This window comes from Trematomus bernacchii, unplaced genomic scaffold (assembly GCF_902827165.1).
Source record: "Trematomus bernacchii unplaced genomic scaffold, fTreBer1.1, whole genome shotgun sequence".
NCBI classification, from domain to species: Eukaryota; Metazoa; Chordata; class Actinopteri; order Perciformes; family Nototheniidae; genus Trematomus; species Trematomus bernacchii.
Genome location: NW_022987611.1, coordinates 1 through 18453, shown reverse-complemented (window position 1 = coordinate 18453; position 18453 = coordinate 1). Strand labels below are relative to the sequence as shown.

At 43.7% G+C, this 18453-nt stretch overlaps 1 protein-coding gene, 1 long non-coding RNA gene and 19 other non-coding genes across 21 annotated transcripts; 19 read left to right on the top strand and 2 right to left on the bottom strand.

Annotated features, from left to right (window-relative positions):
- Nucleotides 1-1539: 1539 nt before the first annotated feature.
- Nucleotides 1540-5082, bottom strand: LOC117483652. Its single transcript, XM_034132035.1, has 4 exons — nt 4573-5082; nt 3328-4375; nt 3102-3240; nt 1540-2815 (listed from the first exon to the last, which is right to left on the bottom strand). Exons 1-4 carry the CDS (start codon nt 5079-5081, stop codon nt 1746-1748), a joined length of 2766 nt encoding a protein of 921 aa, XP_033987926.1. The 5' UTR covers nt 5082; the 3' UTR covers nt 1540-1745.
- Nucleotides 5083-5786: 704 nt separating this feature from the next.
- LOC117483612 lies at nt 5787-6767 on the bottom strand. The gene is made up of 4 exons (XR_004555990.1): nt 6678-6767; nt 6275-6340; nt 6077-6172; nt 5787-5846 (listed from the first exon to the last, which is right to left on the bottom strand). It is a non-coding gene; the product is annotated as an uncharacterized LOC117483612 (long non-coding RNA).
- Nucleotides 6768-8594: 1827 nt separating this feature from the next.
- On the top strand, nt 8595-8667 carry trnav-cac. The gene has a single exon. It is a non-coding gene; the product is annotated as a tRNA-Val (tRNA).
- A 461-nt stretch (nt 8668-9128) lies between these two features.
- trnav-cac lies at nt 9129-9201 on the top strand. The gene has a single exon. It is a non-coding gene; the product is annotated as a tRNA-Val (tRNA).
- Nucleotides 9202-9662: 461 nt separating this feature from the next.
- Nucleotides 9663-9735, top strand: trnav-cac. Its single transcript has one exon. It is a non-coding gene; the product is annotated as a tRNA-Val (tRNA).
- A 461-nt stretch (nt 9736-10196) lies between these two features.
- On the top strand, nt 10197-10269 carry trnav-cac. Its single transcript has one exon. It is a non-coding gene; the product is annotated as a tRNA-Val (tRNA).
- Nucleotides 10270-10730: 461 nt separating this feature from the next.
- Nucleotides 10731-10803, top strand: trnav-cac. The gene has a single exon. It is a non-coding gene; the product is annotated as a tRNA-Val (tRNA).
- Nucleotides 10804-11264: 461 nt separating this feature from the next.
- Nucleotides 11265-11337, top strand: trnav-cac. The gene has a single exon. It is a non-coding gene; the product is annotated as a tRNA-Val (tRNA).
- Nucleotides 11338-11798: 461 nt separating this feature from the next.
- On the top strand, nt 11799-11871 carry trnav-cac. The gene has a single exon. It is a non-coding gene; the product is annotated as a tRNA-Val (tRNA).
- A 461-nt stretch (nt 11872-12332) lies between these two features.
- On the top strand, nt 12333-12405 carry trnav-cac. Its single transcript has one exon. It is a non-coding gene; the product is annotated as a tRNA-Val (tRNA).
- Nucleotides 12406-12866: 461 nt separating this feature from the next.
- trnav-cac lies at nt 12867-12939 on the top strand. The gene has a single exon. It is a non-coding gene; the product is annotated as a tRNA-Val (tRNA).
- A 461-nt stretch (nt 12940-13400) lies between these two features.
- Nucleotides 13401-13473, top strand: trnav-cac. Its single transcript has one exon. It is a non-coding gene; the product is annotated as a tRNA-Val (tRNA).
- A 461-nt stretch (nt 13474-13934) lies between these two features.
- Nucleotides 13935-14007, top strand: trnav-cac. The gene has a single exon. It is a non-coding gene; the product is annotated as a tRNA-Val (tRNA).
- Nucleotides 14008-14468: 461 nt separating this feature from the next.
- Nucleotides 14469-14541, top strand: trnav-cac. The gene has a single exon. It is a non-coding gene; the product is annotated as a tRNA-Val (tRNA).
- Nucleotides 14542-15002: 461 nt separating this feature from the next.
- trnav-cac lies at nt 15003-15075 on the top strand. Its single transcript has one exon. It is a non-coding gene; the product is annotated as a tRNA-Val (tRNA).
- Nucleotides 15076-15536: 461 nt separating this feature from the next.
- Nucleotides 15537-15609, top strand: trnav-aac. The gene has a single exon. It is a non-coding gene; the product is annotated as a tRNA-Val (tRNA).
- Nucleotides 15610-16070: 461 nt separating this feature from the next.
- Nucleotides 16071-16143, top strand: trnav-cac. The gene has a single exon. It is a non-coding gene; the product is annotated as a tRNA-Val (tRNA).
- Nucleotides 16144-16604: 461 nt separating this feature from the next.
- On the top strand, nt 16605-16677 carry trnav-cac. The gene has a single exon. It is a non-coding gene; the product is annotated as a tRNA-Val (tRNA).
- Nucleotides 16678-17138: 461 nt separating this feature from the next.
- Nucleotides 17139-17211, top strand: trnav-cac. The gene has a single exon. It is a non-coding gene; the product is annotated as a tRNA-Val (tRNA).
- Nucleotides 17212-17672: 461 nt separating this feature from the next.
- On the top strand, nt 17673-17745 carry trnav-cac. Its single transcript has one exon. It is a non-coding gene; the product is annotated as a tRNA-Val (tRNA).
- Nucleotides 17746-18186: 441 nt separating this feature from the next.
- Nucleotides 18187-18259, top strand: trnav-cac. The gene has a single exon. It is a non-coding gene; the product is annotated as a tRNA-Val (tRNA).
- The last annotated feature ends 194 nt before the right edge of the window (nt 18260-18453 follow it).

Here is an 18453-nt window from a genome sequence, read left to right as displayed (position 1 = left end):
TAAACTCGATGCGCTCTGAAACTACGGCGGCCGAGGACAAAAAATACACATGCGTTAATCGCGTTAAAATAATTAGTGGCGTTCATTTTTTTTTGCGTTAACGCGTTATTAACGCGTTAACTTGACAGCCCTAATATATATATATATATATATATTGCCACTGTTATTATATTGTTTTGATACTACTGACACTTATTGATCTGCTGCTGATAAATAAAAGAGAACCTACATGCACGGCACTAGCATCATGACTGTCTTTGTTTAAACCAGCAGCAGTGCAGCGGTACACAGACTAACCTGTGTGTGTGTAACGTAGTTCTTCAGGTGTGCATGCTTAACATGTATGTTAACATGTATGTATACAAAAGTTTTTAAAGAGCTTTCAACCTCATCCCATTGTCTTTAACACACATTTAACATAATATACTCATTAATATACAAATATACAGTATGAGTACTGTTTTGATACTGACATTTAATCTTTGCACTAAGGTGTGTCTGCACTATTGTAATTGTGTCTGTTGACTGGTAAATAAAAGAGAGAACCAAATGCACTGTACAAAATATCAGCTTTATTGTCAATTTACAATTTCCATGCTGTTCAGATGCCTCTCCACAACATTGCTTCCAGGCGAATACAGAGGAGTTGAAAAGAGCCCTTGGACATTCGGAAATCTTCGATCCACTGCACACGTTGGCACCACCTCCCACCAGGCCGACGTTCTATTGTTCACCCAGAGTTCCGTAGTATTCGCATATCTGGAACACATACAAAGACACAAATTAGCCCTACATAACTCCATAAATCCTACATTAGATAGTATTAATGTGATTTAATGAACGTACCATTGCTGTTCTTTGGGCGTGATAACGGCCATCATCCTCGGCTGTACAACGGCGAAACATGTCCATCGCGTGTGATTTCGTCGTCTAATCCTTTTGTTAAGGCTTCTTAACCGCCTTCGCCTCCGACTCAGCATTTCTATTGCATTTGAATGGTCGATCTGTATTTGTATTTGTGGCTGAGTTATTGGCTTAAATAACTCCGTTACGAAGCTGTATAACACGAGCACCAAAACGTCAACTCCATACCGTGTCTGAGGTCGGAAGGTAAACAGAAGCATACAGCGGAAGCGGAAGTTTTTTTTCTTCTTCTCTCGGTTTTTTGGCGAATTGCAACTTTAAGGTGCATACCGCCACCTACTGTACTCGCCGTGAAGTTGTTTGCGGCCTGCCAGGAAAACCAAAGCAGAAGAAGTGACGTCAGCGGCTCATTTGCCTAATCCACCCCCAGGAACTCATTTTGGTGTGAACGCGATCTGCTTTAGTTCGTCAGAACTAAAAGAACTCTCATGAACTAAAGTTCTCATGAACTACTGTGGGAAAAGTACTTGGTGTGAACGCGCCTAATGATCCATTTATTTATTCTAGTATATTATATAATATTCTAGTGCAACATTTAAATACATTACATGTTTAAGGCCCCAGCACAGACAAGGTTGGAGTGGAGGACCTACTGTATAGAAATCCCTGAAATGATTATTATTCTTTATTATGAATTGAGTTTTTTGAGGGCATTAACCAAAACTGTTTTGTTATCGGCAGGATTGTCAGGACTGGTGAAAAGGCTGATAGTTTAGGGGTCTCGCTTTTGCTGCAGGCAAAACGGCTTAGTTTGTATGTTAAGTTAGTATGCAACTTAGTAGACCCAGGAAGTGGCGTGCCTGTGTGTATGTGAGGGTAGGTTAGGGCTTCCTTTTGTCTGCAATCCATCTGTCCCTTTCAACATCATAGAAGTCCGACTGCTGGAACTCCCGCCATGTCATCTCCTTCTCCATGCCCTGTGCATTATATAAGGAGAAGACTCTGGAGGGGCAGTAGATGTACTTCCCTGGAACCCCTGGGAAGGATGCATGGGTATGAGGGCTGTTGGGACTCTGCTTCAGTGGTTGGTGACAAAACCTGCAGAGACGGCCTGTTGGCAGCTGCACAGCTGCCTTCCTCTTCCCTCTCTCCTCTGCAACCTTTCTCCACTCTGCCCCCCTCTGTCTGGCAGCCTCCAGCTCTCGCTCAAAAAACTGAGTTGCAGCAAAGTTCTCAAAAGACATCCTGGTGTCTTTGAGGCCTTCCTTAGCATAGGTCTTAAAGACCTTGGTGGAGCAGTAAAAGTATTTTACCGTTTTTGACTGGTAAAAAAAATGCACTGAAGAGCCATCCCCAAGATATCGGGATTTAGGCTGACCGCAGGCTAAACAGTTTCTCATCAGCGTCTTTTTCTGAGGCTGTTGTTGCTGCTGCGGCTGCTGTTGATTTGCCAGGACGTCTGCCACAATCTTCTCCACTGAAGCCCTGCTCAGTGAGTCCTCCTGTCTGGGAGCCACAGCTGGAGGGTTGAATATGGCAGGTGGCAGAGTTATGACAGGCACACTGATAGTTTGGCTGCCTGAGGTCAAACTATGCCACAGCTGCTGTGTCTCTAAGACCTTTTCTGGGGATGTGTTGAGGGAAGAGCTGGTATTTTTTAATTTTGCCAGATGTTTAACATATCGTGAGATATGTTGGACTGTGGTCGGGTGAAGGAGGCTGTTCCGGTCTGTGCATCCCCTCTGGACCATGGCAGCGTAGTCCGCATCCACCCGCTTCAGGACATCTTTGGCACCACGGTGGTTTACCAGAAGCTCGTCGATGGCAGCTTTCATGGGTTCTGTCCACCGACCATGGTCCAAGACTTGAATGAGGCCACCAGTTTTAATTGGTCCAGTGCGGGTGGCTCGAGGAGAGGAGGACTGAGGCAGCGGTGCTACCCCTGTCAAGTCTAAAAAAGAAATATATGTTAATTATATTGTTTTATGCCAGTGTGTTGCAAATCAATTAGCTCTTTTAGTCATTTCACTTCACAGCTAATGTAACTTTTGTGGGACAAATAAATGATTATCTTATATTCCTACCTCTTGTTCTATTATGCTTTTCAATGGCTTTTACATTTTGCATACACTTGCTTAATGATTGTTGTTAATAAACAATATTTCAACATGATGATATTACATATATTATGTGCACGCCTGTTTTTAACAGTGAGGTAGGTAGGTAATTAGAATGACCTGTATCTATCAAAGGCTCTGGTTTTTGTGTGGCAGAGGCTTGTGTGAAAGGCGGCAGGGACTTGGTCACAACATCAGAGGACTGCCGGGAACTGGAAGACAGAATTGGCACTGCCCCAACTGGATCAGCAGAGGATTCCTGAAATAGCACAAATATAGTGAATTAGTTAGTCAGCCAGTCTGTCAGTACTTGACAGTAAGTAGATATAAATATGAACTGGATTACCTGAGATTCTGTGCCCACTACAACAGTAGGGGCAGGGCAATGATGCTCTGTCTCCATGGCTACTGCCGCTGGGTTGTTTGGCTGTGCCCTGTTCTTGTCCCAGTTCAAAACAACAGGACGACAGCCTGGCTCCACGTACTGCAGTCCAAATCTCTCCCCCGTGTCCCTGTTGGAGAGCTGCAGTGCTGGGTATTTGGACCTTCCTGTGACTTTTACAGAGATGGTGTTAAGCTCTGAAATCAACCGGGGGTCAAACACGGCTGGCAGCTCCACATCTGGCTGTTTCAGGTCCACCAGCCTCTGGTAGTTCCAGCGCACAACTCCAGTCATAGCTTGGGCCTGGAATAGTTCACAGGACACCCGGTTGCCTGTCACCCATTGGGCTTGGTGTCCGTGGAAACCCTCCTGCTGAGAGGTGCCTCTCACAGGGATCCACACAGGCACGGCAGCTCCCTCGCCCTTGTTGTAATTCAGCTGCAGGGTGCCACCATACCTGTAGAGGATTCCCTCTCCCACTTCAGGGTCGCTCAGGCAGCCTCGGAGGATGTGGATGCGCTGGATCCTCCACACCTTTAACATTGAGTCTTTAAAAAGGAGCAAATCATTGGCATCCTTTGCCATGTAATAGTGATGGAGGACGTCTTCCACTCTTTGCAGCAGTTCCATTGGCTGTGGCACCTTTGTCCTGCAGTGCTCTCTTATGTGCTGCTTGGTGGGGTTAGCAGGAGAAATTCTGCAGAACGTGTACGCCTCCTTCCGCTTCTGGAGATCGCTGTGGTCCACCACAACGAATGCTGCAGAGAGGAACTGGCAGAAGGAGCTGTACAAAGAATGATGCTCGGAGACACACTCCCTGGTAAACCGCCGCATACAATGAAACAAGTCCAACTTGACAATAATGTCTTTGTTAAACTTGTTCCTTGATGCGCAAATGTTCTTGAGATTTCCAGAGGTGGCCTCTGCCAGGATAGCATCTGTGGTCCTCCAGCTGTCCCACAAGTGCTCCTGAGCCCCAGGTTGAAGGACCTTGAAGGCAGCGCAGCAGTCCCTAAAGCATTAAAAAGAAATGTCATTACAGCTATAAACCTTGTACAATATCTTCGTACAAAATTAGTGTAATAATTAACTGTAACTATTCATGTGTATTATATTTATGAAGAGTCAGATTACAGAATAAAATGCACAATTAAAAAACAACTAAAAAAAAAGAATAAACTGTTTTCAATTGAAACTTGTTGTTTATACCTGTCCACCCACTGGTAGCGTGCCTTCTCCACTCCAGCCACAGTGTAGCGTTGAGACAGACCCTCATACAACGGGTTAAGGGACCTATCACACTCTGACTGCAGCATCACCCAGCTCAGGATCATCCAGTTCTCATTCATGATGGCATAGGAAGACATGGTGCCGGACGACAGCACAACCTTCCTAGCCACTCTCCGAGTGTGATCTGACCTCAGTGCCTGACCAAAGGTCCCCTGAAGCAGCAGAGTAAGGAGCTCCTCCTGCCGCTGATACTCACGGACCAGGCACTCCACCAGGTAGTGGGAAGAGACAGAAACTCCACACCAGCCATCACCATCCGAGTATCCACCAAATGGAGCCGGAGTATCTTCCTGTCTGAGGAACCCAGTGATGGTCCTTTGGCCGTAGACTCCTGCCTCAGCATCCCTGACATTCTGCACACACAGCAGGTAGGCCAGATGAGCTCTCTCATATTTCAGATTGAGCGCCTCCGTCAGCTGCTTGGACATGTCCTCTGGTGATCTGCCGCTGCGCCTCATCTGATCCAGGACAGATTTGCAGACTGCCTTTTTGTGAGTCAGGAAGGCCGGCACGATGTTGCTGAAACGCTGGGGTAGCTTCTCCAGCCACTGGGGCTTGTCAGCATGCCAGTACTTTTTGCAGACCTTGCAGGTGAGTCGCGAAGCCAAAATATAGTACTGGCCGCTTGTCCCAAGGATGACTCTTGGCCTTCCAATGCCAGAAGAAACGACCTGAGGGTTCGGACAACCATAGAGACAGGGCAAAACAAAGTTGTTTCTCACCCTCTCCATGATCGCGTGCTCTGGCTTCCAAATGAAATATGGATGAAGCTGATAAAAATTGGGTGAAGGCAGGTCAGATATCGAGTCTATGAGCTCAGGCTGAGGCGGATAACGCCACAGGGACAACATGTTCATTAGATGTCTCACTGGACGTGAACCTGGCCACAGACCCAATGTTTCCAACTCAGTCTTCATCCAAATCTTCTGCTGGTGTGAGCAGTTCCAGTTGGCAACATCCTCATTATAGCCCGGGACAGAGGCTGCAGGCTGGTGTGGTGCTGCTAAGGGGACAGGAGGCGCTGGGCAAGTCAGAGCTGTAAGACACAGTAAAACACCACAGTTACATCAGATAAAATTGAATAAAGCTCTATATAAATGACTGCTATAATACAGTGTCACAGATATCCATACCTTCATCAAGGACAGTGTCTCCCTGCGCTTCCACAGGGGCCATATTATGTGGTGATGAATCTGGGATGATGAGATACAAACAGGCAAGTGACGTATACACATTATACATGGAAAAATTAAGAAGCAGCATTTAAGAAGTTGTGAATAAATGAAAACAGAGACGATGATATCATTACTTAACTTTACCTAAAACGTGAGCACTATACTGTATGACACCGTGACAATGTGATTTGTCAGAATGAAATTGAAGTTTTTGTGAGATACACTGGTAGTATAAGAAGAACACATACTTTGTCTCAACACATTTGGCGCCTGCTCTTCTATCCCGAGCTTTGGGGCAATGGCGAGCAGCTGAGGAGGGACCGGCAGCGGTGCCTTCACTGTGGCTGAAGGATGAAAGGCGAAAACAAACATGAGGGTATATATACATAATATGTATGAAAAAGATTCAAGATGGATCCAAGTGAGGAGTATAAAAACCCAATAACCTTTCAGAGGAGCAGGTCCATCGGGTCTGGACACAGTGGCAGTGGCAGTTGGATAAGTCCTGTGGGCTGTAGAAACAATCCTGTGTCATGTTCCTCAAGTGTTAAGTTGTTTCAAGCTTCACAATCTGTCTTTACCCGTTGTCTCTTTAACAGAATGAAAATACCCTGTTGCATTCACTTGTGAATCCCAATTATTTTAAATAGAAAAACATAATGTCTATATGTGTTTGGAAACAGGTAAAGCAGAGAAACAGCATACATATATAGCAAGCACATCTTTCATTCAAAGGTGTGGCATGATATCTTAGAGGGTAAGAAGCTAGGTTTCCTAAGCCAATATTTAAAATGCCAAATCCTTGTATGACAGTCTAAAAAAAGCATGCAAAAAAGGAAAAACAATTACCATCATTGCTGACATGTTAATTCCTTCAGTTAGTTGGAGAACAGAATAACACAAGCATCAGAACAGACCCGAACACGGATAAGTTATCCCTCCACACTGCTGGAGATAAACCTGTTGGTGTAGACACAGCCGGGGCTCTGGAGACTGCTGCTGGTGGCCCTATAAAGCACAGGTGATGGAGTACAGTTTCCCCTTATACTTTCCAAACTGTAGCAGTACTCCCCCATCACCTCGAGTCGGTCAGATACATCCCCTCCCCTCTGAAGGACCTCAGTGAGAGCATTTGTCCTCACATGCTCATGTTTCTGAGCAGCAGACTTGTCCTGAAGGGAAGGATTTTTTTGTATTCTCATCCCCTCCTCTGAAGGGTCCTGTCTCAGGTGGCCAGATGGACCCTTCCTGAAAGACACTCTCATCTTTCCTGGGAAGAATATGGTTTTCTTCATTATCTCCTGCACACAGAAAAACACAATGCAAAGTATATATATTAAGAAGTGCAAAAATAATCATACTGTTATATTAGCAGAGTTATTCATTTCATTCATTCACGTTAATCAGGATTTGTATAGGTAACACATTTATATTACATGATCAGACAGGCAGACAAACAAACAAACAGAGGGGCAGGTGGGCAGGAAGATTTGTTATGTATTGCCCTGTCAATGTGAGTGAACTCACTTTATTTCATGTTTACATTAATTGGGATTTGTAATGACTAGGTAGCAACTTCTCTATTGCACGAACAGACAGACTGAAAAGCAGATGGGTAACATCTTTAGCCATAACATAATAACAAAAGTACAATAGAAGATAGCAAAAAAAAAGTTTTAAGACTGAATACTGTAGTATTTACCAGATTAAGAACTGCAGCAATGAAAAGAGTCAAATAATGCAGTATTTTGGAACAGTGTTAACAAGATACACCTGTAAAACACATTTGACAGCTCTTTTGCCATGTGTAATGAGTAATAAATCAGCTGCTGTTAACGCTGACATTTACTGTAAATACATGACGTTAGTGTAACGTTAGCTAACAAAAGTTACAGTACCTTAGACACACAGAGTTAAAGACAAACAAACAAACAACTAACAACTATTGCAAAAACAGTGTAACAATATGATAAGTGTTAATTCAGTCATAGAAAAATAAGCCCCACTTACGTTTGATAAGTTTGACGTGATGTTAGAAGTCGAATTGTGTCGCTAATGTCGTCTCTATCTGTAAGATGCTGCTGCTGTTGCTCCGTCTCTCACTCTCTGTCACTGGAAACGGGGTCTCCTTACCTCTACCAAAAGGGCGCAACAGCGCCCCCAATTTCTCGCTTGTGGCCAGAAATATATTGCAGTCACAGTGTAAGAACTACCATAGAGAATGAATGGTAAAGTTAAGAGAGTTAGACCTTACTATACGCGCTCCCCGCGCGAAAGGTCCCCGGCTCAAAACCGGGCAGAAACACTCTTCTTTGATCCTGATCAACTTCAAAGAACTCAACCAAGAAGAGTTATCGGGAATCTAGATAGAGTAAAAAGCACTTTCAGAAATATGGCAGTTGAATGTTGAGTCTTTTCAAGACAATTGTTGGATGAGCAAGACAATTGTTTGTTGAGCATGGCTTTTGAATTGTACGGCTTTGGCTCTCCGTGTATTCAAATCGAAGAGGCATGTCGTCCTGTGAACAACTGAAGGTTGTTAATAGCAGTTATGCTCAGGGTACTTCAATTCTGCAACCAAGGACTTTCTTTCGTACGAAATTTCAGTTGCCATGGTTCAGGTACGCGCTTATCCGAAAGTGTTTCCAAGGGCCTCTTGGTGGCATCCTCGTTCATGGATGTTATAATGTGGTCGGTCGTATTGAAGGTTTACAATTAAATATCAATGTTGCATCTACGCGCAAACGTGTACTTAGCTTTCCAGCAGTTTCTGTAGTGTAGTGGTCATCACGTTCGCCTCACACGCGAAAGGTCCCCGGCTCAAAACCGGGCAGAAACACTCTTCTTTGATCCTGATCAACTTCAAAGAACTCAACCAAGAAGAGTTATCGGGAATCTAGATAGAGTAAAAAGCACTTTCAGAAATATGGCAGTTGAATGTTGAGTCTTCTCAAGACAATTGTTGGATGAGCAAGACAATTGTTTGTTGAGCATGGCTTTTGAATTGTACGGCTTTGGCTCTCCGTGTATTCAAATCGAAGAGGCATGTCGTCCTGTGAACAACTTAAGGTTGTTAATAGCAGTTATGCTCAGGGTACTTCAATTCTGCAACCAAGGACTTTCTTTCGTACGAAATTTCAGTTGCCATGGTTCAGGTACGCGCTTATCCGAAAGTGTTTCCAAGGGCCTCTTGGTGGCATCCTCGTTCATGGATGTTATAATGTGGTCGGTCGTATTGAAGGTTTACAATTAAATATCAATGTTGCATCTACGCGCAAACGTGTACTTAGCTTTCCAGCAGTTTCTGTAGTGTAGTGGTCATCACGTTCGCCTCACACGCGAAAGGTCCCCGGCTCAAAACCGGGCAGAAACACTCTTCTTTGATCCTGATCAACTTCAAAGAACTCAACCAAGAAGAGTTATCGGGAATCTAGATAGAGTAAAAAGCACTTTCAGAAATATGGCAGTTGAATGTTGAGTCTTTTCAAGACAATTGTTGGATGAGCAAGACAATTGTTTGTTGAGCATGGCTTTTGAATTGTACGGCTTTGGCTCTCCGTGTATTCAAATCGAAGAGGCATGTCGTCCTGTGAACAACTGAAGGTTGTTAATAGCAGTTATGCTCAGGGTACTTCAATTCTGCAACCAAGGACTTTCTTTCGTACGAAATTTCAGTTGCCATGGTTCAGGTACGCGCTTATCCGAAAGTGTTTCCAAGGGCCTCTTGGTGGCATCCTCGTTCATGGATGTTATAATGTGGTCGGTCGTATTGAAGGTTTACAATTAAATATCAATGTTGCATCTACGCGCAAACGTGTACTTAGCTTTCCAGCAGTTTCTGTAGTGTAGTGGTCATCACGTTCGCCTCACACGCGAAAGGTCCCCGGCTCAAAACCGGGCAGAAACACTCTTCTTTGATCCTGATCAACTTCAAAGAACTCAACCAAGAAGAGTTATCGGGAATCTAGATAGAGTAAAAAGCACTTTCAGAAATATGGCAGTTGAATGTTGAGTCTTTTCAAGACAATTGTTGGATGAGCAAGACAATTGTTTGTTGAGCATGGCTTTTGAATTGTACGGCTTTGGCTCTCCGTGTATTCAAATCGAAGAGGCATGTCGTCCTGTGAACAACTGAAGGTTGTTAATAGCAGTTATGCTCAGGGTACTTCAATTCTGCAACCAAGGACTTTCTTTCGTACGAAATTTCAGTTGCCATGGTTCAGGTACGCGCTTATCCGAAAGTGTTTCCAAGGGCCTCTTGGTGGCATCCTCGTTCATGGATGTTATAATGTGGTCGGTCGTATTGAAGGTTTACAATTAAATATCAATGTTGCATCTACGCGCAAACGTGTACTTAGCTTTCCAGCAGTTTCTGTAGTGTAGTGGTCATCACGTTCGCCTCACACGCGAAAGGTCCCCGGCTCAAAACCGGGCAGAAACACTCTTCTTTGATCCTGATCAACTTCAAAGAACTCAACCAAGAAGAGTTATCGGGAATCTAGATAGAGTAAAAAGCACTTTCAGAAATATGGCAGTTGAATGTTGAGTCTTTTCAAGACAATTGTTGGATGAGCAAGACAATTGTTTGTTGAGCATGGCTTTTGAATTGTACGGCTTTGGCTCTCCGTGTATTCAAATCGAAGAGGCATGTCGTCCTGTGAACAACTGAAGGTTGTTAATAGCAGTTATGCTCAGGGTACTTCAATTCTGCAACCAAGGACTTTCTTTCGTACGAAATTTCAGTTGCCATGGTTCAGGTACGCGCTTATCCGAAAGTGTTTCCAAGGGCCTCTTGGTGGCATCCTCGTTCATGGATGTTATAATGTGGTCGGTCGTATTGAAGGTTTACAATTAAATATCAATGTTGCATCTACGCGCAAACGTGTACTTAGCTTTCCAGCAGTTTCTGTAGTGTAGTGGTCATCACGTTCGCCTCACACGCGAAAGGTCCCCGGCTCAAAACCGGGCAGAAACACTCTTCTTTGATCCTGATCAACTTCAAAGAACTCAACCAAGAAGAGTTATCGGGAATCTAGATAGAGTAAAAAGCACTTTCAGAAATATGGCAGTTGAATGTTGAGTCTTTTCAAGACAATTGTTGGATGAGCAAGACAATTGTTTGTTGAGCATGGCTTTTGAATTGTACGGCTTTGGCTCTCCGTGTATTCAAATCGAAGAGGCATGTCGTCCTGTGAACAACTGAAGGTTGTTAATAGCAGTTATGCTCAGGGTACTTCAATTCTGCAACCAAGGACTTTCTTTCGTACGAAATTTCAGTTGCCATGGTTCAGGTACGCGCTTATCCGAAAGTGTTTCCAAGGGCCTCTTGGTGGCATCCTCGTTCATGGATGTTATAATGTGGTCGGTCGTATTGAAGGTTTACAATTAAATATCAATGTTGCATCTACGCGCAAACGTGTACTTAGCTTTCCAGCAGTTTCTGTAGTGTAGTGGTCATCACGTTCGCCTCACACGCGAAAGGTCCCCGGCTCAAAACCGGGCAGAAACACTCTTCTTTGATCCTGATCAACTTCAAAGAACTCAACCAAGAAGAGTTATCGGGAATCTAGATAGAGTAAAAAGCACTTTCAGAAATATGGCAGTTGAATGTTGAGTCTTTTCAAGACAATTGTTGGATGAGCAAGACAATTGTTTGTTGAGCATGGCTTTTGAATTGTACGGCTTTGGCTCTCCGTGTATTCAAATCGAAGAGGCATGTCGTCCTGTGAACAACTGAAGGTTGTTAATAGCAGTTATGCTCAGGGTACTTCAATTCTGCAACCAAGGACTTTCTTTCGTACGAAATTTCAGTTGCCATGGTTCAGGTACGCGCTTATCCGAAAGTGTTTCCAAGGGCCTCTTGGTGGCATCCTCGTTCATGGATGTTATAATGTGGTCGGTCGTATTGAAGGTTTACAATTAAATATCAATGTTGCATCTACGCGCAAACGTGTACTTAGCTTTCCAGCAGTTTCTGTAGTGTAGTGGTCATCACGTTCGCCTCACACGCGAAAGGTCCCCGGCTCAAAACCGGGCAGAAACACTCTTCTTTGATCCTGATCAACTTCAAAGAACTCAACCAAGAAGAGTTATCGGGAATCTAGATAGAGTAAAAAGCACTTTCAGAAATATGGCAGTTGAATGTTGAGTCTTTTCAAGACAATTGTTGGATGAGCAAGACAATTGTTTGTTGAGCATGGCTTTTGAATTGTACGGCTTTGGCTCTCCGTGTATTCAAATCGAAGAGGCATGTCGTCCTGTGAACAACTGAAGGTTGTTAATAGCAGTTATGCTCAGGGTACTTCAATTCTGCAACCAAGGACTTTCTTTCGTACGAAATTTCAGTTGCCATGGTTCAGGTACGCGCTTATCCGAAAGTGTTTCCAAGGGCCTCTTGGTGGCATCCTCGTTCATGGATGTTATAATGTGGTCGGTCGTATTGAAGGTTTACAATTAAATATCAATGTTGCATCTACGCGCAAACGTGTACTTAGCTTTCCAGCAGTTTCTGTAGTGTAGTGGTCATCACGTTCGCCTCACACGCGAAAGGTCCCCGGCTCAAAACCGGGCAGAAACACTCTTCTTTGATCCTGATCAACTTCAAAGAACTCAACCAAGAAGAGTTATCGGGAATCTAGATAGAGTAAAAAGCACTTTCAGAAATATGGCAGTTGAATGTTGAGTCTTTTCAAGACAATTGTTGGATGAGCAAGACAATTGTTTGTTGAGCATGGCTTTTGAATTGTACGGCTTTGGCTCTCCGTGTATTCAAATCGAAGAGGCATGTCGTCCTGTGAACAACTGAAGGTTGTTAATAGCAGTTATGCTCAGGGTACTTCAATTCTGCAACCAAGGACTTTCTTTCGTACGAAATTTCAGTTGCCATGTTTCAGGTACGCGCTTATCCGAAAGTGTTTCCAAGGGCCTCTTGGTGGCATCCTCGTTCATGGATGTTATAATGTGGTCGGTCGTATTGAAGGTTTACAATTAAATATCAATGTTGCATCTACGCGCAAACGTGTACTTAGCTTTCCAGCAGTTTCTGTAGTGTAGTGGTCATCACGTTCGCCTCACACGCGAAAGGTCCCCGGCTCAAAACCGGGCAGAAACACTCTTCTTTGATCCTGATCAACTTCAAAGAACTCAACCAAGAAGAGTTATCGGGAATCTAGATAGAGTAAAAAGCACTTTCAGAAATATGGCAGTTGAATGTTGAGTCTTTTCAAGACAATTGTTGGATGAGCAAGACAATTGTTTGTTGAGCATGGCTTTTGAATTGTACGGCTTTGGCTCTCCGTGTATTCAAATCGAAGAGGCATGTCGTCCTGTGAACAACTGAAGGTTGTTAATAGCAGTTATGCTCAGGGTACTTCAATTCTGCAACCAAGGACTTTCTTTCGTACGAAATTTCAGTTGCCATGGTTCAGGTACGCGCTTATCCGAAAGTGTTTCCAAGGGCCTCTTGGTGGCATCCTCGTTCATGGATGTTATAATGTGGTCGGTCGTATTGAAGGTTTACAATTAAATATCAATGTTGCATCTACGCGCAAACGTGTACTTAGCTTTCCAGCAGTTTCTGTAGTGTAGTGGTCATCACGTTCGCCTCACACGCGAAAGGTCCCCGGCTCAAAACCGGGCAGAAACACTCTTCTTTGATCCTGATCAACTTCAAAGAACTCAACCAAGAAGAGTTATCGGGAATCTAGATAGAGTAAAAAGCACTTTCAGAAATATGGCAGTTGAATGTTGAGTCTTTTCAAGACAATTGTTGGATGAGCAAGACAATTGTTTGTTGAGCATGGCTTTTGAATTGTACGGCTTTGGCTCTCCGTGTATTCAAATCGAAGAGGCATGTCGTCCTGTGAACAACTGAAGGTTGTTAATAGCAGTTATGCTCAGGGTACTTCAATTCTGCAACCAAGGACTTTCTTTCGTACGAAATTTCAGTTGCCATGGTTCAGGTACGCGCTTATCCGAAAGTGTTTCCAAGGGCCTCTTGGTGGCATCCTCGTTCATGGATGTTATAATGTGGTCGGTCGTATTGAAGGTTTACAATTAAATATCAATGTTGCATCTACGCGCAAACGTGTACTTAGCTTTCCAGCAGTTTCTGTAGTGTAGTGGTCATCACGTTCGCCTCACACGCGAAAGGTCCCCGGCTCAAAACCGGGCAGAAACACTCTTCTTTGATCCTGATCAACTTCAAAGAACTCAACCAAGAAGAGTTATCGGGAATCTAGATAGAGTAAAAAGCACTTTCAGAAATATGGCAGTTGAATGTTGAGTCTTTTCAAGACAATTGTTGGATGAGCAAGACAATTGTTTGTTGAGCATGGCTTTTGAATTGTACGGCTTTGGCTCTCCGTGTATTCAAATCGAAGAGGCATGTCGTCCTGTGAACAACTGAAGGTTGTTAATAGCAGTTATGCTCAGGGTACTTCAATTCTGCAACCAAGGACTTTCTTTCGTACGAAATTTCAGTTGCCATGGTTCAGGTACGCGCTTATCCGAAAGTGTTTCCAAGGGCCTCTTGGTGGCATCCTCGTTCATGGATGTTATAATGTGGTCGGTCGTATTGAAGGTTTACAATTAAATATCAATGTTGCATCTACGCGCAAACGTGTACTTAGCTTTCCAGCAGTTTCTGTAGTGTAGTGGTCATCACGTTCGCCTCACACGCGAAAGGTCCCCGGCTCAAAACCGGGCAGAAACACTCTTCTTTGATCCTGATCAACTTCAAAGAACTCAACCAAGAAGAGTTATCGGGAATCTAGATAGAGTAAAAAGCACTTTCAGAAATATGGCAGTTGAATGTTGAGTCTTTTCAAGACAATTGTTGGATGAGCAAGACAATTGTTTGTTGAGCATGGCTTTTGAATTGTACGGCTTTGGCTCTCCGTGTATTCAAATCGAAGAGGCATGTCGTCCTGTGAACAACTGAAGGTTGTTAATAGCAGTTATGCTCAGGGTACTTCAATTCTGCAACCAAGGACTTTCTTTCGTACGAAATTTCAGTTGCCATGGTTCAGGTACGCGCTTATCCGAAAGTGTTTCCAAGGGCCTCTTGGTGGCATCCTCGTTCATGGATGTTATAATGTGGTCGGTCGTATTGAAGGTTTACAATTAAATATCAATGTTGCATCTACGCGCAAACGTGTACTTAGCTTTCCAGCAGTTTCTGTAGTGTAGTGGTCATCACGTTCACCTCACACGCGAAAGGTCCCCGGCTCAAAACCGGGCAGAAACACTCTTCTTTGATCCTGATCAACTTCAAAGAACTCAACCAAGAAGAGTTATCGGGAATCTAGATAGAGTAAAAAGCACTTTCAGAAATATGGCAGTTGAATGTTGAGTCTTTTCAAGACAATTGTTGGATGAGCAAGACAATTGTTTGTTGAGCATGGCTTTTGAATTGTACGGCTTTGGCTCTCCGTGTATTCAAATCGAAGAGGCATGTCGTCCTGTGAACAACTGAAGGTTGTTAATAGCAGTTATGCTCAGGGTACTTCAATTCTGCAACCAAGGACTTTCTTTCGTACGAAATTTCAGTTGCCATGGTTCAGGTACGCGCTTATCCGAAAGTGTTTCCAAGGGCCTCTTGGTGGCATCCTCGTTCATGGATGTTATAATGTGGTCGGTCGTATTGAAGGTTTACAATTAAATATCAATGTTGCATCTACGCGCAAACGTGTACTTAGCTTTCCAGCAGTTTCTGTAGTGTAGTGGTCATCACGTTCGCCTAACACGCGAAAGGTCCCCGGCTCAAAACCGGGCAGAAACACTCTTCTTTGATCCTGATCAACTTCAAAGAACTCAACCAAGAAAAGTTATCGGGAATCTAGATAGAGTAAAAAGCACTTTCAGAAATATGGCAGTTGAATGTTGAGTCTTTTCAAGACAATTGTTGGATGAGCAAGACAATTGTTTGTTGAGCATGGCTTTTGAATTGTACGGCTTTGGCTCTCCGTGTATTCAAATCGAAGAGGCATGTCGTCCTGTGAACAACTGAAGGTTGTTAATAGCAGTTATGCTCAGGGTACTTCAATTCTGCAACCAAGGACTTTCTTTCGTACGAAATTTCAGTTGCCATGGTTCAGGTACGCGCTTATCCGAAAGTGTTTCCAAGGGCCTCTTGGTGGCATCCTCGTTCATGGATGTTATAATGTGGTCGGTCGTATTGAAGGTTTACAATTAAATATCAATGTTGCATCTACGCGCAAACGTGTACTTAGCTTTCCAGCAGTTTCTGTAGTGTAGTGGTCATCACGTTCGCCTCACACGCGAAAGGTCCCCGGCTCAAAACCGGGCAGAAACACTCTTCTTTGATCCTGATCAACTTCAAAGAACTCAACCAAGAAGAGTTATCGGGAATCTAGATAGAGTAAAAAGCACTTTCAGAAATATGGCAGTTGAATGTTGAGTCTTTTCAAGACAATTGTTTGATGAGCAAGACAATTGTTTGTTGAGCATGGCTTTTGAATTGTACGGCTTTGGCTCTCCGTGTATTCAAATCGAAGAGGCATGTCGTCCTGTGAACAACTGAAGGTTGTTAATAGCAGTTATGCTCAGGGTACTTCAATTCTGCAACCAAGGACTTTCTTTCGTACGAAATTTCAGTTGCCATGGTTCAGGTACGCGCTTATCCGAAAGTGTTTCCAAGGGCCTCTTGGTGGCATCCTCGTTCATGGATGTTATAATGTGGTCGGTCGTATTGAAGGTTTACAATTAAATATCAATGTTGCATCTACGCGCAAACGTGTACTTAGCTTTCCAGCAGTTTCTGTAGTGTAGTGGTCATCACGTTCGCCTCACACGCGAAAGGTCCCCGGCTCAAAACCGGGCAGAAACACTCTTCTTTGATCCTGATCAACTTCAAAGAACTCAACCAAGAAGAGTTATCGGGAATCTAGATAGAGTAAAAAGCACTTTCAGAAATATGGCAGTTGAATGTTGAGTCTTTTCAAGACAATTGTTGGATGAGCAAGACAATTGTTTGTTGAGCATGGCTTTTGAATTGTACGGCTTTGGCTCTCCGTGTATTCAAATCGAAGAGGCATGTCGTCCTGTGAACAACTGAAGGTTGTTAATAGCAGTTATGCTCAGGGTACTTCAATTCTGCAACCAAGGACTTTCTTTCGTACGAAATTTCAGTTGCCATGGTTCAGGTACGCGCTTATCCGAAAGTGTTTCCAAGGGCCTCTTGGTGGCATCCTCGTTCATGGATGTTATAATGTGGTCGGTCGTATTGAAGGTTTACAATTAAATATCAATGTTGCATCTACGCGCAAACGTGTACTTAGCTTTCCAGCAGTTTCTGTAGTGTAGTGGTCATCACGTTCGCCTCACACGCGAAAGGTCCCCGGCTCAAAACCGGGCAGAAACACTCTTCTTTGATCCTGATCAACTTCAAAGAACTCAACCAAGAAGAGTTATCGGGAATCTAGATAGAGTAAAAAGCACTTTCAGTAATATGGCAGTTGAATGTTGAGTCTTTTCAAGACAATTGTTGGATGAGCAAGACAATTGTTTGTTGAGCATGGCTTTTGAATTGTACGGCTTTGGCTCTCCGTGTATTCAAATCGAAGAGGCATGTCGTCCTGTGAACAACTTAAGGTTGTTAATAGCAGTTATGCTCAGCGTACTTCAATTCTGCAACCAAGGACTTTCTTTCGTACGAAATTTCAGTTGCCATGGTTCAGGTACGCGCTTATCCGAAAGTGTTTCCAAGGGCCTCTTGGTGGCATCCTCGTTCATGGATGTTATAATGTGGTCGGTCGTATTGAAGGTTTACAATTAAATATCAATGTTGCATCTACGCGCAAACGTGTACTTAGCTTTCCAGCAGTTTCTGTAGTGTAGTGGTCATCACGTTCGCCTCACACGCGAAAGGTCCCCGGCTCAAAACCGGGCAGAAACACTCTTCTTTGATCCTGATCAACTTCAAAGAACTCAACCAAGAAGAGTTATCGGGAATCTAGATAGAGTAAAAAGCACTTTCAGAAATATGGCAGTTGAATGTTGAGTCTTTTCAAGACAATTGTTTGTTGAGCATGGCTTTTGAATTGTACGGCTTTGGCTCTCCGTGTATTCAAATCGAAGAGGCATGTCGTCCTGTGAACAACTGAAGGTTGTTAATAGCAGTTATGCTCAGGGTACTTCAATTCTGCAACCAAGGACTTTCTTTCGTACGAAATTTCAGTTGCCATGTTTCAGGTACGCGCGTATCCGAAAGTGTTTCCAAGGGCCTCTTGGTGGCATCCTCGTTCATGGATGTTATAATGTGGTCGGTCGTATTGAAGGTTTACAATTAAATATCAATGTTGCATCTACGCGCAAACGTGTACTTAGCTTTCCAGCAGTTTCTGTAGTGTAGTGGTCATCACGTTCGCCTCACACGCGAAAGGTCCCCGGCTCAAAACCGGGCAGAAACACTCTTCTTTGATCCTGATCAACTTCAAAGAACTCAACCAAGAAGAGTTATCGGGAATCTAGATAGAGTAAAAAGCACTTTCAGAAATATGGCAGTTGAATGTTGAGTCTTTTCAAGACAATTGTTTGTTGAGCATGGCAATTGTTTGTTGAGCATGGCTTTTGAATTGTACGGCTTTGGCTCTCCGTGTATTCA

What these genes read in the sequence shown, in the direction of transcription:
- LOC117483652 (XM_034132035.1), bottom strand. Translation starts at nt 5,081, where the DNA reads ATGTCCAAGCAGCTGACGGAGGCGCTCAATCTGAAATATGAGAGAGCT. An exon ending in CGCTACCAGTGGGTGGACAG is followed by an intron (nt 4,376 to 4,572) that starts GTATAAACAACA and finishes TTAATGCTTTAG; the next exon opens with GGACTGCTGCGCTGCCTTCA. An exon ending in AGAGCCTTTGATAGATACAG is followed by an intron (nt 2,816 to 3,101) that starts GTCATTCTAATT and finishes TTTCTTTTTTAG; the next exon opens with ACTTGACAGGGGTAGCACCG.